This window comes from Elgaria multicarinata, chromosome 22 (assembly GCF_023053635.1).
Source record: "Elgaria multicarinata webbii isolate HBS135686 ecotype San Diego chromosome 22, rElgMul1.1.pri, whole genome shotgun sequence".
Classification (NCBI taxonomy): Eukaryota; Metazoa; Chordata; class Lepidosauria; order Squamata; family Anguidae; genus Elgaria; species Elgaria multicarinata.
Window position 1 is genome coordinate 9,208,207 of NC_086192.1, and position 15,701 is coordinate 9,223,907.

The 15,701-nt window shown below is 50.0% G+C and overlaps 1 protein-coding gene across 5 annotated transcripts in view; it reads left to right on the forward strand.

Annotated features, from left to right (window-relative positions):
• The window catches only part of BCAS3 (BCAS3 microtubule associated cell migration factor), a 538,487-nt gene that overhangs the window by 238,078 nt on the left and 284,708 nt on the right, over nucleotides 1-15,701 (forward strand). For all 5 annotated transcript variants that reach the window (XM_063146608.1, XM_063146612.1, XM_063146611.1 and 2 more), the window contains 3 exons: nucleotides 5,979-6,103; nucleotides 8,062-8,227; nucleotides 12,697-12,797. In XM_063146608.1, coding sequence (XP_063002678.1) covers nucleotides 5,979-6,103; nucleotides 8,062-8,227; nucleotides 12,697-12,797 — 392 coding nt within the window. The remainder of the gene's footprint in view (nucleotides 1-5,978; nucleotides 6,104-8,061; nucleotides 8,228-12,696; nucleotides 12,798-15,701) is intronic.

Genomic DNA, 15,701 nt, shown 5'->3' on the forward strand with positions numbered 1-15,701 from the left:
GTCACTGCTGGGGTGGTCTTCTTCCCCTGTCATGCCCCTCTATACAGCCTGATGTAATGGCAGCTGGTAATGACCTTGGTTCTCTGGCTGGGTGCTCACCCCAAACAGGAAGTCCCTTATAGCACTTCCTGTCCAGGAGGACCCAACGGCTCCCCTGGTTGGTCAAGAGCCTGAGAATATCTCAGAGGGGCGCGGGGAGGGAAAGCTTCCGAAAATCGCGCAATTCCCCCAGCACGCTAATGGCATGCCGTGGGAATTCATAGAATCATAGACTATTATTATTATTATTATTATTATTATTATTATTATTATTATTATTATATTATTTATTTATTTATATAGCACCATCAATGTACATGGTGCTGTACAGAGTAAAACAGTAAATAGCAAGACCCTGCCGCATAGGCTTACAATCTAATAAAATCATAGTAAAACAATAAGGAGGGGAAGAGAATGCAAACAGGCACAAGGTAGGGTAAGCAGGCACAGGGTAGGGTAGAGTTGGAAGGGGCCTCTAAGGCCATCGAGTCCAACCCCCTGCTCAATGCAGGAATCCACCCTAAAGCATCCCCGACAGATGCTTGTCCAGCTGCCTCTTGAAGGCCTCTAGTGTGGGAGAGCCCACCACCTCCCTAGGTCACTGATTCCATTGCCGTACTGCTCGAACAGTCAGGAAGTTTTTCCTGCTGTCCAGCTGGAATCTGGCTTCCTGTAACCTGAGCCCGTTATTCCGTGTCCTGCACTCTGGGATGATCGAGAAGAGATCCTGGCCCTCCTCTGTGTGAAAGTATTTGAAGATTGCACACTTACCAGAAGCCTCGGACGCACGTGACGCCGAGCTGTCACGGGGCCGGCTTGGCCGAAAGAGGGCAGAGTTCAGTGGGTGCAGCAGTCTAGCTTTCCGGGAGCTCGCCATTCCCTAGTTGGGTTCGCTTTCCTCTTTTGAATAGAAGAAGGAAATTTTTATTGGAATGCATGAATGAATACTCCAAGGTAATGCTAACACAGGGAGGTTCCGGGGACAGCGGCAAGCGTGCCTGTGGGTAATAATATGAAAGATCCTGACAATATAAAACTTTCCAATATGGATTTGAGGATGTCATGTCAGGATATTTCCCTTCCCCTGCTCCACCCCGCCAAATATCTTTAAAGCAAAGATAACATACCGGGTTTCTCCCCTCTCCCAGCTTCTCAGTTAAGTTTAACCGCAAGAGTAATCATGTTTTACAAGGGCTGCCTTTTTCTGTCTACAAAACATCATTCTTAAACTGAAAATGTTTTGGCACTGGAAGCCGGAGCTTCAGTGTGTGCCGGAGAAGCCGTTTGTTTTAAAGACGTGGTGTAAATAGAACGTCCTTTATTCCATTTCCTTGAAAACTGTTTATACTTGTGTTGTGAAAAATCGTAAGTCTTTGAGGGCATGGAGGGCTTGGGAAGGAACTTGCAGGAGTGACCTTTCTGCGTACTCCTGGCTCCTGGCTAACTGCCGTAGATACACACCCACACACCCACCCCCGTGGGTTTGTGGATTTCATTAAGGGTCCCTCTAATCTGAGCGCCGTCCAGTCCCTGGGGTACAATTCTCCTGTGCAGTCCCTGCTGAAGGAGCCAAGCAAGAGCGCTGCGTTGATTGCAAAGATCCGTTCGAAAAGAGAGTTATGCCTTCAATTTTATATGCCAGGGCTAGATCCGATCTAACTCAAATAATTGGACAGTAATCAACCGTCAACGGAATCAGAATTCGTTAAACCAGTTGGGCGGCTTGAATAAGGATTGGAAGGGTTGCTCCGGCATTACTAGAACCTTCTTCTAGTAATGCCAGAGCGCTCCTAACATCATCAAGGCCAACAATAAAGAGTTCTTTAAATGTATCAGAAGCGGGAAACCAGCTAGGGAAACGGTTGGCCCTTTGGATGACAATGGAGTTTAAAAAGGACTAAAAGAGGATAAGGAGATTGCAGAGAAGCTGAATGAATTGCCTGGGTGGGATCCCAATCCAGTTCTCTGGGTTTCCCAGATGGCTGCACACCCGTCTCCTGGCCCCCTTACCCCGTGAATTGCCAATCATTTCTTTGTTTCCCGGCTCTTGTACAACCCCCCCATTCTAAAAGGTTGAAATGCACTGGAGTGTTTTTTTTGGGGGGGGCTGCCTCTTTTTCTTTCACCCCATCCAGCACTGGAATAAAGCCCCCGAGAGCTTTTCCAAAACCGAAAGCAGTTCAACACCCCCGTTGTACACAGTAACCTGGGAGGAAATCCCAAAGAACTCCATGGGACGTACTTCCCAGTAAATGTGCATAGGGTTGCACTGCAAGGGCGTGTTTCGACAGAAAAAAAGGTCCTACAACTCCCAGCATGCCCCAGCCGGCTGGCTGGGGTATGCTGGGAGTTGCAGGCCTTTTTTCCTGTCTAAACGTAGAATCATAGAATAGTAGAGTTGGAACGAGCCTACAAGGCCATCAAGTCCAACCCCCCGCTCAGTGCAGGAATCCACCCTAAAGCATCCCTGACAGATGGTTGTCCAGCTGCCTCTTGAATGCCTCTAGTCTGGGAGAGCCCACAACCTCCCTAGGTAACTGGTCCCATTGTCGGACTGCTCTGACAGTCAGGAAGTTTTTCCTGATGTCCAGCCAGAATCTGGCTTCCTGTAACTTGAGCCCGTTATTCCGTGTCCTGCACTCTGGGAGGATCGAGAAGCGATCCTGCATAGCCTTGTGCCTTAAGTGTCAGTTCATAGAATGGCCCAGATCCCACGCATGGTTCTACATATTCCTTGCAGGCCACTCGTGGAAGACTTTCACACCTTTGGTTCTGTGAGTTAACAGCTTGATTTCAGCTGCTAAGATTTCATTCCCAATCGGGTTGTTCTTTGCTCCGTATCCTTGTCGAAAGGCTTCTGGGCGTTCGACACTTTTCCCAACACCACTGCTCCCTTTTGCCACACTGATTTAGGAAGCAGCTGTAACGGACACTTCGCCTCCTTCCTTTGGGCCCACGTGAATCACGAAGAAGGAGCCCTGCTCGAACCGACCACAGTCCAGGAGTCTTGAACTCCTTTCAAGTCTCCGAGGGCCAAATTCATATCTGGAGAAACTCTCGGGCCGAAGGCTAAACAGGGTGGAGGCAAAACACCAAACACACCAGGGCCGGAACTACACTACTGCTTTAAAGCGCTATAAAACTGTTATAAAGCGCTTTAAAGCAATAGTGTAGATCCAGCCCAGCACATTTTAGCTTGAGGCTCTGACTGCCAGTCTCTACGCCCTAGGAGAGGCATTGTGAACCCGGATTTCCAAGACTCCCAGTCCAACGCTCTGTTATTATTATTATTATTATCATCATCATCATCATCATCATCATCATCATCATCATCATCATCTATATACCACCATATAACCAAAGCTCTCTGGGCAGTTTACAAAGATTTAAAAACGGAACATTAAAAATCCATATACAAAAATTAAAAACATAAAAACAGCTAATACTTTAAACAATTTTTAAACCCTCAGCCAGGCCAAAGCTAGTTCTGGAGTCAGTTAAAACTCAACGTTTGCTGTTAAATGCCTGGGAGGAAAGACATGTCTTGACCTGGCGCCGAAAAGATAACAATGTTGGCGCCATTCAGGCCTCGTCGGGGAGATTGTTCCATAATTGGGGGGGCCGCTACAGAAAAGGCCCTCTCCCTTGCTGCCGTCCTCCGAGCTCTAACCACTATGCCACACTCTCTCTCCAATTTCTCCCTCATCCCCCAAATAAAGACTTGTAGAGTGACTTAGATCCATAGTTTGGATCAAGGCATGAAATACAGCCAGGGTTCCGCCTCCCTGAATTGGGTACTGTTGGCTTGGATGCTGGTTTTAGTTATTGTATTTGATTTTTTATTTATTTTATTTTGTATTGCGTATGCCAGCATGGTGCAGTGGCCAGAGTGTTGGACTGGGAGTCGAGGGATCCGGGTTCTAGTCCCCACTCGGCCATGGAAGCTCACTGGGTGACTTTGGGCCAGTCACAGACTCTCAGCCCTACCCACCTCACAGGGTTGTTGTTGTGAAGATAAAACGGAGAGGAGGGTTATATATGCCGCCTTGGGTTCCTTGGAGGAAATAAAGCCTGAATAGAAATGTAATAATACCCTATTTCTTCAATTCTAAGACACTCATTTTTCCCCATATAAACATCTCTAAAAACGGGGTGCGTCTTAGAATCGCGGGTGTGTCTTAGGTTTTTTTTTTTTCCTGTTGGTGGTACTGAAATTAGCGTGCGTCTTACAATCGAAGAAATACGGTAAACAAAAACATAAATCCCAACCTCTGAGAATGGAGGAAAAGTCCTGCCCAAGCCAGCAAGCTACCCAACGATTGGGGGCAAGGGGAAAGGGGGTGAGCCCAGAGGAAGGGTCCATGGCCCTCTGGAGTGAGGGGGTTCAGCACTGCGGAGAGCTCCTTTAGAAATTTGGAACCGATCTACAGCCCCACTGAAATCGGAGCCACCGGCCTCCGCCGTCTGCCACGACGCTGTGGGCCCTTTCTGACCCCTCGAGCGCAATCCGGCTTTGACGTGACTCCATCCGTTGCACTGTCGCCCCGACGGAGGTGGCCTTCAGCCGGTCTTAGCCCAGCTAAGAACCCAGATGGGAAGTGCTCAGTTCCTGAACAAGACAGACAAGAAGGAAGAGATATAGGAAGGGTCAAGAACATGGCATCTCCCACCCCCCATTGAAAAGATAACAATGTTGGCACCATTCAGGCCTCGTCGGGGAGATGGTTCCATAATTGGGGGGCCGCTACAGAAAAGGCCCTCTCCCTCTGCCGTCCTCCGAGCTCTAACCACTATGCCACACTCTCTCTCCAGTTTCTCCCTCATCCCCCAAATAAAGACTTGTAGAGTGACTTTAGGTTCGGGAGGGCTTCCTGTTCCCATTCCTCAAGGCATGTTTGTTTCTCACGTGGTTGTGGATGTGGATATGAATGCCCAACATCATTGTGGATGTGAATCTCTCTCTCTCTCTCTCTCTCTCTCTCTCTCTCCATTTCTCATATCTTCTGCATGTTGGTCCACCCTGGCTTGCCTTCTCTGCTGCACGAGAAACCGACGGTCCGACATGTCCTTGAATCAGTGGCGTAAAGTTGCGGGGAGGGAATGGCTTTCCGCGTAACAATGACGCCGGAGTTTGGAAATAGGGTGCTCAGAAAGGAACCTCTATAGTTCGGGACCCTCCGAACCTATGATGAACTGAGCTGAACCCAGTCTGAAATTCTGGCCGGGGCGACATTGTTCCACTGCAGCCTCTCCCAGATGTGGGTGTCTTCCAGATGTGTTGGACTATAACTGCCATCTTCCCTGGCCTGCGTGGCCATTGGCCCCTGATGGGAGTTGTAGTCCAACCTGGAGGCCGCCAGGTTGGCGGAGGCTCTTCTGCTGGATTGGCAGTGCGACGGGATCTCAAACACCGACCCTCTGGGTACGGAAAATGAATTGTGTGAATCCTCCCTCGGCACTGTGTGCGTTCTCTCTCGGTGGCTTTTAGACAGGTCCCATGAGAACCCCCCTTCCAAATCCAGCCCTCGTCCATCCCCTCTCCCCAAATCCGGGGCACGCGTTGATCTTGGGTGCTCACTTCTGACAGGTGCTCATTCTCTGTGAGCCCCCTGACCACCGGTGACTCCGTCTTGGCGAAGGTTGGGGACGTGGTCTAGCTCAGAGGCCCACCACCCGCCGATCCCTCCCGTAGCCGCTGAACAAGCAGTCCGTCAGATCCGCCGAGCTATTTCTGCCTCCCGAAAGGAACATGTTAAATGTGCATTTCTGAAATGCTGAGCAGCCTCCGTTATGTCTTCAGGCTTTATTGATCCTCGGTAGTTCTCAGAAAACCGGGTCCCTGGCCTGATATTGCACCTCCAGCAAAACCGGGCGGACGACTGAATAATAATAATAATAATTAGACTTTGACTCTCTCTCCCTTTCTCTCGTTTTTGAAGCAAAAGCAAGCCGGCTCCGCAAATCTCACCCAGCAAATCGGCGGGAGGCGAATTCTGCGTCGCTGCCGTCTTCGGGTCGTCGAGGTCTTGGTTTGCAAGCAACCCTGGCCTTAAAAGAGAGAAAGGTTGGTGTGTGTGGAGGAAACGACGTGTAAATGAACGACTCCTGTAATGAAGCTGCCTCGTACCGAGTCAATCCCTTGGTCCATCCAGCCTAGTATTGCCAACACCGACTGGCAGCCGCGGCTCTCCAGGGTTTCAGCCAGGAGTCTTTCCAGCCCGACCTGGAGATGCTGCTGGGAATCGAACCCGGGACCTTCCCGCATGGCACCGCTGTGCTCTGTCGCAGAGCCCTGGGCTTTTCCCGACCAATGACAGTCTGAGTTTCCCGTCCATGTCCTCATTTTAAATTGCGACCCATGGATGTTGCCCTAGTTCTGGTCCCAGAGGGGGAGGGCCGGGCCTTGGGTGGGGAGGAGCAGCTCTGCTCAGTTGGGAACGTTGGCAAGCACTGAGCGATGGCGACAAGCGAAGCAGCGCCCAACGGTGAAGTGTAAAGCTAGAGGAAGAAGATGAGAAATCCAAGGGTATAAAAGCATATTATAAAAAGTCCAAGGCTTTTACATTTTGAACTATTTTGCCTTTTCTTCCTTCTTCCCCTTCCTTCCTCTTTCTTCTTCTTCCTACTTCCTCACCTTCCTTCAGCTCCTCTTCCTTCTGTCCTGCTCACTTTCTGTCTTCTTCTTCACCTTCCTTCCTTTTCCTTCTTCCTACTTTCTCCTCTTCCTCCTGCTCCTTCTCCTCCTTCTGTCCTGGTGGTGGTCGTCTTCTTCTTCTTCTTCTTCTTCTTCTTCTTCTTCTTCTTCTTCTTCTTCTTCTTCTTCTTCTTCTTCTTCTCCTCCTCCTCCTCCTCCTCCTCCTCCTCCTCCTCCTCCTTCTTCCCCACTTCTCCTCCTCCTTCCTCATCTTCCTTCCTTCCCTCCTTCCTCCTCTTCCTTCTCCTCCTCTTCCCCTTCCTCCTCCTCTTCCCCTTCCTCCTCCTCTTCCTTCTTTTCCACCTCCTTCTCCTCCTTCTTCTTCACCTTCCTCTTCCTTCTTCCTACTTCCTCATCTTCTTCCTCCTTCTCCTTCTGTCCTCCTCCTCCTTTTTCCTTTCATCTTCTTTCTTCACCTCCTTTCTTCTTTTCCTTCTTCCCTTCCTTCTTTTTCTCCTTCCTTCCTTTTTCTTCTCCTTTTCCTTCCGTCCTTCCTTCCTTCCTTCCTTCCTCCCTCGTCCCTTTCCCTTTCCCCTTTCCTTCCTTCCTTCCCTCCCTGCCTCCTCCCTCCTTGTCCTGAAAAATCGGCAATGCCATCTCTCAACTATGCACAGTCCAGAGTAGTTGCAACGCTCCTAGTTTAAGCATGTATTTATGTAGCGCCATCAATATACTGTACTCTTCCCAGCCTAACCCATGCACATGTTTAAAAAAGATAGGTCCCTGCCCTAAGGAATTTAAGAGCTCCATGTCAACGGGGAGGTAAGGCAACCAGGGTGATCAGATGGTGGAAAGAACGAGGCAAGAGTAGCGTGAGATTGATCACTAGCAGAGCCGTCGTATCCACGTCTACTCAGGAGTAACCGCCATTAAGCTCAATGGCGCGTACTCCCAGTGAAGTGGGTAGAAGATCGCAGCCTAAAAGAAACTTTGGATTGAGAAGAGTCGAGAGGGCGTATTCAAAAGACGTAACAAATACAGGAGCAAGCATTTCAAGTTCTCTTGTCTGGTGCAAGAAAGTAGCTTGCAAACGAAAACAAAGTGAGGAAGTCATTATTCTAAGGTGTCTTGGCTTAGGGAGGGGGAACCCCCTTGGCTTTCATGGTCATGCAACAAATCTATCATGGGCTATTGGGGGGGGGAAGGCAGTTAAACGTCCCTCTCTGCTTCTGTAAAATATCATTTGTAACTAACAAAACCGATGATACAACATGCTTTTCCTTGCGAACCTCTTGGAGGCCCATTACGGATGAAAAACGGTGGGGTGGCCCTTCTTAACGAATACAATCAAGTCCACGGCTCTCAGTGTTCTTCTTTTCCACCCACAGATCAGTCCAAGCAGTTTGTCGTGGAGTCTCTGTACATCATCAGCTGCTACGGGACCTTGGTGGAGCACGTGCTTGAGCCTCGGCCTCTCAGCACCGCCACGAAGATCAGTGACGACACCCCGCTGGAGATGGTGACTTGCCCGAGGGCGAGCTGGACGCTTGTCAGGTAGCCCATCCCTTCTCGATGGCGGTTTTTAGGCCATGGCGCAGAGCGGTAAAGCAGCCGTTTCTGCAGCCGAAACTCTCCCCACGGCCTGAGTTCGATCCCAGCGGAAGCTGGTTTCAGGCAGCCGGCTCGGGTCGACTCAGCCTTCCATCCTCCTGAGGTCGGTAAAATGAGGACCCAGCTAGCTGGGGGAAAGGTAATCACGGCCAGGGAAGGCAACGGCAAACCACCCCGCTATAAGGCCTGCCAAGACAACGTCAGCGAAAGCTGGCGTCCCTCCAAGAGTCAGTAATGACTCAGTGCTTGCACGAGAGGTTCCTTTCCTTTTCCTTGCTCTTGTCTTTAGAGGAATTTCGCCCCACAAGTGTCAGATTTGGAGCGTTCGAGATGCCCAGGCTGTGGGCATCCTGCAGGTTCCGTCACTGAGGGCGCTGCCCGACACAATACCAGAAGGGCTGCGTGTAGTTTGAGGTTGGAAAAATTAAAATTCTGCTCTCTGGGAACCCAAATCCCCAAACACGGAGAAGCGGAATTCTGCCACCCACCAGTAGACACTTCGTAAATCGCCTGGCGTGCGTCATTGCTCCCGTCTGGCGTCTTGCAATCCCCGCAGAATTAATTCTGCCTTATTTCCTCGCACGGAGAGTCCCGGTGGAAGGTGGCCCGGCCCCCATCCCAGAATTTTACCCGCGCACCCTTGACGGGCGTGAGATTTCGGCAGGCACCGTCCACGGGCTTTCAGACACGTCTTCAAATCGTGAGGACCGCAAACTTCCTTCTCTTATTATTATTTTTTTTTTAAAAAAAAATTGGAAAAGCTGAGATTGCCGTAGAGGGGAATCCTGGACCACATCCTGCAATTTTTAATGCTTTGGCATGATAACCGCCCACACACTTCTCTGAGTATAGGGATCTGGATTGAATCCCAGGGGCATGTTGTTAAGACGGTATGCATAACGACCACAGCAGTTCATAGAATCATAGAATAGCAGAGTTGGAAGGGGCCTACAAGGCCATCGAGTCCAACCCCCTGCTCAATGCAGGAATCCACCCTAAAGCATCCCTGACAGATGCTTGTCCAGCTGCCTCTTGAATGCCTCTAGTGTGGGAGAGCCCACAACCTCCCTAGGTAGTTGATTCCACTGTCGCACTGCTCTAACAGTCAGGAAGTTTTTCCTGATGTCCAGCTGGAATCTGGCTTCCTTTAACTTGAGCCCGTTATTCCGTGTCCTGCACTCTGGGAGAATCGAGAAGAGATCCTGGCCCTCCTCTGTGTGACAACCTTTTAAGTATTTGAAGAGTGCTCTCATGTCTCCCCTCAATCTTCTCTTCTCCAGGCTAAACATGCCCAGTTCTTTCAGTCTCTCTTCATAGGGCTTTGTTTCTAGACCTGCAACAAAGTTCTAGTTCTAGTTCTAGTTCTGCAACAAAGTCACCTCAGCTCTGTAGGAAAGCAGCAGTCCTTTGCATGTCAGAGGGACATATTTTTTCTCCTTCTCCCCTAATACTAGAGCCCAAAGGGGTCATCCCATGAAGCTGATGGGTGGGAAATTCAGGACAGAGTAAAAGGAAGGACTTCTTATTATTTACTTATTTATTTATATAGCACCATCAGTGTACTGTCGGGGCCAGAACTTTTCTTTGGGAATTCTGTTTGTGCTCAGAAACACAGCTCACAATGCAGGTCTTACTTAGCAGTGTAAGTTTATTAGCTTCAGACTTCTTTACAGTTCCGTGTCATTGTGCAGAGTGACAAAAGCTATACACATATACATATATACACCGTTATTTGTCTATATTACATACAGCTGTGATTAGGCTAACCCAGCCTCAAGGATCTTTGGTATATTCATATCGTTAACACCATGATATCTTAGAGAATCCTGGCAAGGTTCCCAGTACAGCTTCTATCTCAAGGTAATTGCTCACAGATAGTCTTCCTCTGTTTAGCCTTGAGGATAGCCACACACACAATTTTAATGACTACGCAAGCCTTTTACTTTCTTAAACTTAACATGTACATGGTGCTGTACATAGTGCAAGAATAAAACCGCAACGCCTTGCCGCCTAGGCTTCCGTTCTAATAAAATCACAAGAAAACAATAAGAAACAGAAGAGAATGCACCAAATAGAGCATAGTTATACCCATGGATTTCTTCCCGCAGAGCATAGTTAAACTATGGAATTCGCTTCCACAAGACGTAGCGATGGACACCACTTTGGATGGCTTGAAAAGGGGGTTGGATCAATTCCTGGAAAAGAAGTTTATCCACGGCTATTAGCCCTGTTGGCTCTGTGTTACCTCCAGTATCAGAGGCAGTAAGCCTGTGTGCACCAGTTGCTGGGGAACATGGGCGGGAGGGTGCTGTTGCACTGTGTCCTGCTTGTGGGTCCCTGGTTGACGGCTGGTTGGCCATTGTGTGAACAGAGTGCTGGACTAGATGGACCCTTGGTCTGATCCAGGAGGCCTCTTCTGATGTTCTTAGATAAGTCCCATGGATCTCATTGAGACATACTCGCACGTAAGTGTGTACAATTGAGCCACTGTCCCTGCATCTTTCTGCCCTAGCTGGGGAAAGAGAGGGGAAGGAGGCAGACAGCTTGGCCCCACAGAAAGCGCCCACAGGCCAGGGGTTGCCAATTTGGGCCCTCGGTGGCACCCAGCAAATGGCTACACCGATTGTCCTGCGTGGGTCTCCCAAGGTAGCGCTTTCTGAAGGCCATTTAGAGAAATTAGCCCTGACTTGCGGCATAAAACCGACGAGGGATTGCTGAGAAAATGTTGTCAGTGCTTTTGACATTTTAAAATATTTCCCCATTGATTTCCCCCTCCCGTGTTTTGTTTGTTCGTTGGTTTGCTTGGTAGGCTCCAATCTTCTTCAGGGCTGGCTCATTCCTGGCCTGGACGAATCAATACCTGATTTACCAAGCGCTTGAGGAGAGGCCAGCCCTAATTAAAATGACAACACAGTCTTTCAGGGCCATTATTGTCCAAGCAAGCAACTTGTAATGGGATTGCAAATTCGAGCCGGATCGATCGCCTGAAACTTTGCACAACTTGGGTTTTCGCGGGTTGGGAAGCCTTCAGGCGCAGCTCCGGTGCTGCGTTGTCGGACAATGCGTCAGCGGGCCTCCGCTGCGCATTATGAGGAGCCGTGTGGACATAGCGAATCCATGTGCCTCCGGAACGTGTTCTGGAGGGTGGGAAAAAAATCTGATGCCACGTCACGGTGTTAGCATTTCCACGGAGCCCATGAAAGGAACGTGTCCCCCTGCCCTGCCCAAGTTAAGAACATTTTATTTATTTATTTATTTATTTATTACATTTCTCTACCGCCCAATAGCCGGAGCTCTCTGGGCGGTTCACAAAAATTAAAACCATTCAAAGTATAAAACAACAGTATAAAACCATCATATAAAATGCAATGTAAAAGCTCAACCAGATCAAAACAGCAGCAATGCAAAATTACGAATTTAAAACGCCAAGTTAAAATTTATTTATAGACTGTTAAAATGCTGGGAGAATAAAAAGGTCTTCACCTGGTGTCTAAAGGCTTATAATGTAGGTGCCAAGCAAACCTCCTTAGGGAGCTCATTCCACAGCTGGGGTGCCACAGCAGAGAAGGCCCTCCTCCTGGTAGCCACCTGCCTCACTTCCTTTGCCAGGGGCTCACAGAGAAGGACCCCTGAGGATGACCTTAGGGTCCGGGCAGGTACATACGGGAGGAGGCGTTCCTTCAGATAACCCGGCCCCAAGCCGTTTAGGGCTTTAAATGTTAATACCAGCACTTTGAATCGGGCCTGGACCTGGACTGGCAGCCAACATCAGAAGGTTCCTTCTAGTTCAGCTCTCTGTTCACACAGGCCATGGCTAGACCAGGCCTATATCCCTGGATCGTCCTGGGATCATCCCTGTGCATCCAAATGACACACAGGGGATTCTGGGAGCAGGCAGGGACAACCCCTCCATTTGCCTGGGATAATCCTTAGGTCTAGCTAAGGCCACAGCGGCCAACCAGCCGTCGGCCAGGGACCCATAAGCAGGTCACGGGTGCAACGGCACCCTCCCACCCACGTTCCCCCAGCAACTGGTGCATATAGGCTTACCGCCTCAGATACTGGAGATACCACATAGCCATCCACCGCTCCAATCTGGGAGAAGGCAGCTCCCGACGTGCCTAAACGGATCGCTGCATCGGAACGGGTAACATGGCGAAGCGTCCGTGCGCGTGCGCGGACGCCTGTGTGGGTTTTCTCGACTCCTCTTAGGACCGGACCGCCCATTACTGCTCTCTCCATCTGCCTGTGGAATAGCCTACGCTTGTCGCAAACGACTTTAAATAATTATAAACACTGCACTCTCTTGCATAAATAATTGGATGCGATGACACAGATGCGGATTCTTCTCCCCCCCCCCCGCCCCCCTGCTTGCCGGCTTAAATATTAATACTCTCACGTTGCTTCCGCAGGACTCCCCAGTGGAATGAACTGCAGCCGCCCTTTAACTTGAACCATCCTCTGCTCCTGGCTGCTGATTCGGTGCAGTGCTACCAGTATCTGCTCGTGGGCTGTAAGTAGCTTCGAACGTTAAGAACCTAAGAAGGGCCCTGCTGGATCCGGCCAAGGGTCTGTCTAGCCCAGCATTCTGTTCACACGGTGGTCCACCAGCTGTGGACCAGGGACCCACAAGCAGGACATGGTGCAACAGCACCCTCCCACCCATGTTCCCCAGCAACTGGCGTACTGCCTCTGACACTGGAAGTATCACCTAGCCAACAGGGGCCGTAGCCATCGATGGCCTTCTCCTTCAGGAATTCATCCAACCCCCTTTTAAAGCCATCCAAAGTGGTGGCCATCACCGCATCTTGAGGTTGGCAAATTCCATAGTTCATGCGCTGTGTGAAGGAGCCCTTCCTTCGAGAAGGACTTCTTCCCACACACTGAAGGAAGCTCGGAGGACGGCAACAAGAGAGAGGGCCTTCTCTGTGGTGGCCCCCCAATTGGGGAACGATCTCCCTGACGAGGCATGCCTGGCGCCGACGTCGTTATCTTTTCAGCGCCAGGTTAAGCCTTTCCTCCCAGGCAGTTAGCAATATGTAATTCGCCTGGGTTTGGTTTTGTATGGTTTTGTAGTTTTAAATTGTATGCTTTTGTGATTTTAAATATGCAATATACAATTTTGTATATGGTTTTTAAGTGTTTTTATCCTATCTAAACCGCCCAGAGAGCCTCGGCTATGGGGTGGTATACAAATGTAATAAATAATAATAATTCGATCTGTCCTGAATCTCCCACCCATCAGCTTCATGGGATGAAGCCTCCTTTTCCCCCAAGCTGAACAATCCCAGCTTCCCTCCTAGGGGAGATGCTCCAGCCCCCTGGGTCATTTCCGTTGCCCTTTCCTGCCCCCTTTCCGGAAGGTGCCTCCCTTAAAAGAGGAGCGAAGCCTCAAGGGCTGAACCCATTGTGGTTGCAGCTGGTCACAGTTCGGTGCCAACGGGCCTTGTACGGTGGTGATGTGGTACGTTTCGAAGCGCGGCCGTCCGTCTTGACTGTCCCCGCGGCAGCGCCGTCGCGGAGGATCCAAAGGTGCCGGCCCCTGCGTCGATCCGTCTCTGCCTCACACATGCCTCTTGTGAAACCAGTGGGTCTTGATTGCCTGTGCAAGACCACGCTACCGTAATACACTGCGCATTGCTGAGAAAATGCATTCTCCCCCAGGTAGCGCGAAGATTGCAGCTAAGCCCAGAGGGAACATGGAAGCGTCAGGGGGCTGGAAGGCTACTCAACCGTCAACCCATTTATTGCGAAAGAATATATAGAGATTTAAATTGTTTGGGTATAATTCCCCCCCAAATATACAAGGAGCTCCGGGATTTTTCCTCCTCTGAAAACCCGGGTGGTTGTAGTTCACGAGAAGAGCCCTGCTGGATCTGACCAAGGGTCCATCTAATCCAGAATTCTGTTCCCTCCTTGGCCAACCAGATGCCCCAATGAGAATCCCACAAGCAGGGCTTGAGTACAACATCCCCCTCCCGCCCAGGCCTGGCTCCAGGTTAGCGCAGTGCCGCAGTTCCCCAGCACCTGGTATAGCGAGGCCTACTGCCTCCGTTACTGGGGGTAGCAATCCCAACTAGTAGCCATTGATAGTACATTCATGTCCCTCCTTCCCAGGTTACTTCTGTCTGGGAGACACCGCAGGACGAAAACCACTATTAGATGCCGTGCGCTCCTTTAGCCTTCGCTTCTTTTCCTGCTTAAACATTCTGTTCGTTTTAATGCTTCGATGCCAGTGCGATGAATTCCTTACTCAAATCTTTTCGCGCTTCCTTTGGCATTGGCTCGACTCGCGGCCGTTATTTTATTGTTGCTGTTGTGATCCGTTTTGCAAACACCTTGGAGTTCCTCTTGTTGAGACTCGGTTGCCAAGGAGGGAACAGACCGTGAAAAAAGCAGGACCAAAATAAACAAATATCGACACACACACACGCAAACTTATAATATATATGAAGAGACTCAATATCCTGCAGTCCAAAAAAAACCCAAAAACTACCATGCAAATGTAACTGAAGATTTGGAAGAAAAAGCACTAGGCAAAGCATTCAAGTGGCTAGTCCCTAAGGTTCCAGGAAACGCTGCGATCAAGGCCCAATTCTCACGCCGGTCGCCGTTGGCTTTGACTCTTTGAATCACCGCGCCTCGGAGGTGGAAGCGACCTTGCAGATCATCTTGAAGGAGTCCTTCAGGAGGAGACACTCCCACCGGGGGCTGGAACCCAAACCGCTGCGGTCATTCAGGCAGTTTGTGTACATTTCGGCAGCGGCTCGGGCCAAATCCGCAACCTGCTTTTCCTGCATGTTTTATCGTGCCTTTCTGTTTACTGTCAACGTTGCCATGTTGCCCTTCGGCTGACCGCTGCTCCCTGAGCCTCTCGAGGATTCTTGGCTCGAGATGTGCAAATTTCATCTTGCCCTCTCAGACGCTAATTTGTGCGCGAAACCCGAAAAAGTGGAGACTCTAATTCAATCTCTCCAGAACCTAGGCAGCAAAGTGGAAACACTTAATCCAATCGGTGCGCCGGACGGCAGGCCTTCGGTAGCATCCGCCCTTGTGCCGGCAGACGTCTTCGGCGCTATCTGGTCCACGTTGCCATGGGGAAGAGGTCTGGGCCTGTAAATTAATCTCACTATTAAAGGCAGAAGGAAAACAATAATCATAAAGGAGCTGACATGTTTTTGTGGAGCAGGAAAAAAAGAAGACGGAAGCCTAGAAGGACGAGGGGTGGCGTGCTCAGGATTGCCAACACGCCTCTGCCAGCCTCTCCCTTTCTGCTCTCAAACTGGACCCAATGTGGCAAATCATCCGACTGTGCCCCGTCCGTAAGCCCAAATGCGTATGCAGATGGGACCGCGATTTGCGGGGAGGGAAACGTTCGCCCATTCCCAAACTTGCAATCACGTTGGGGGGGATGCGT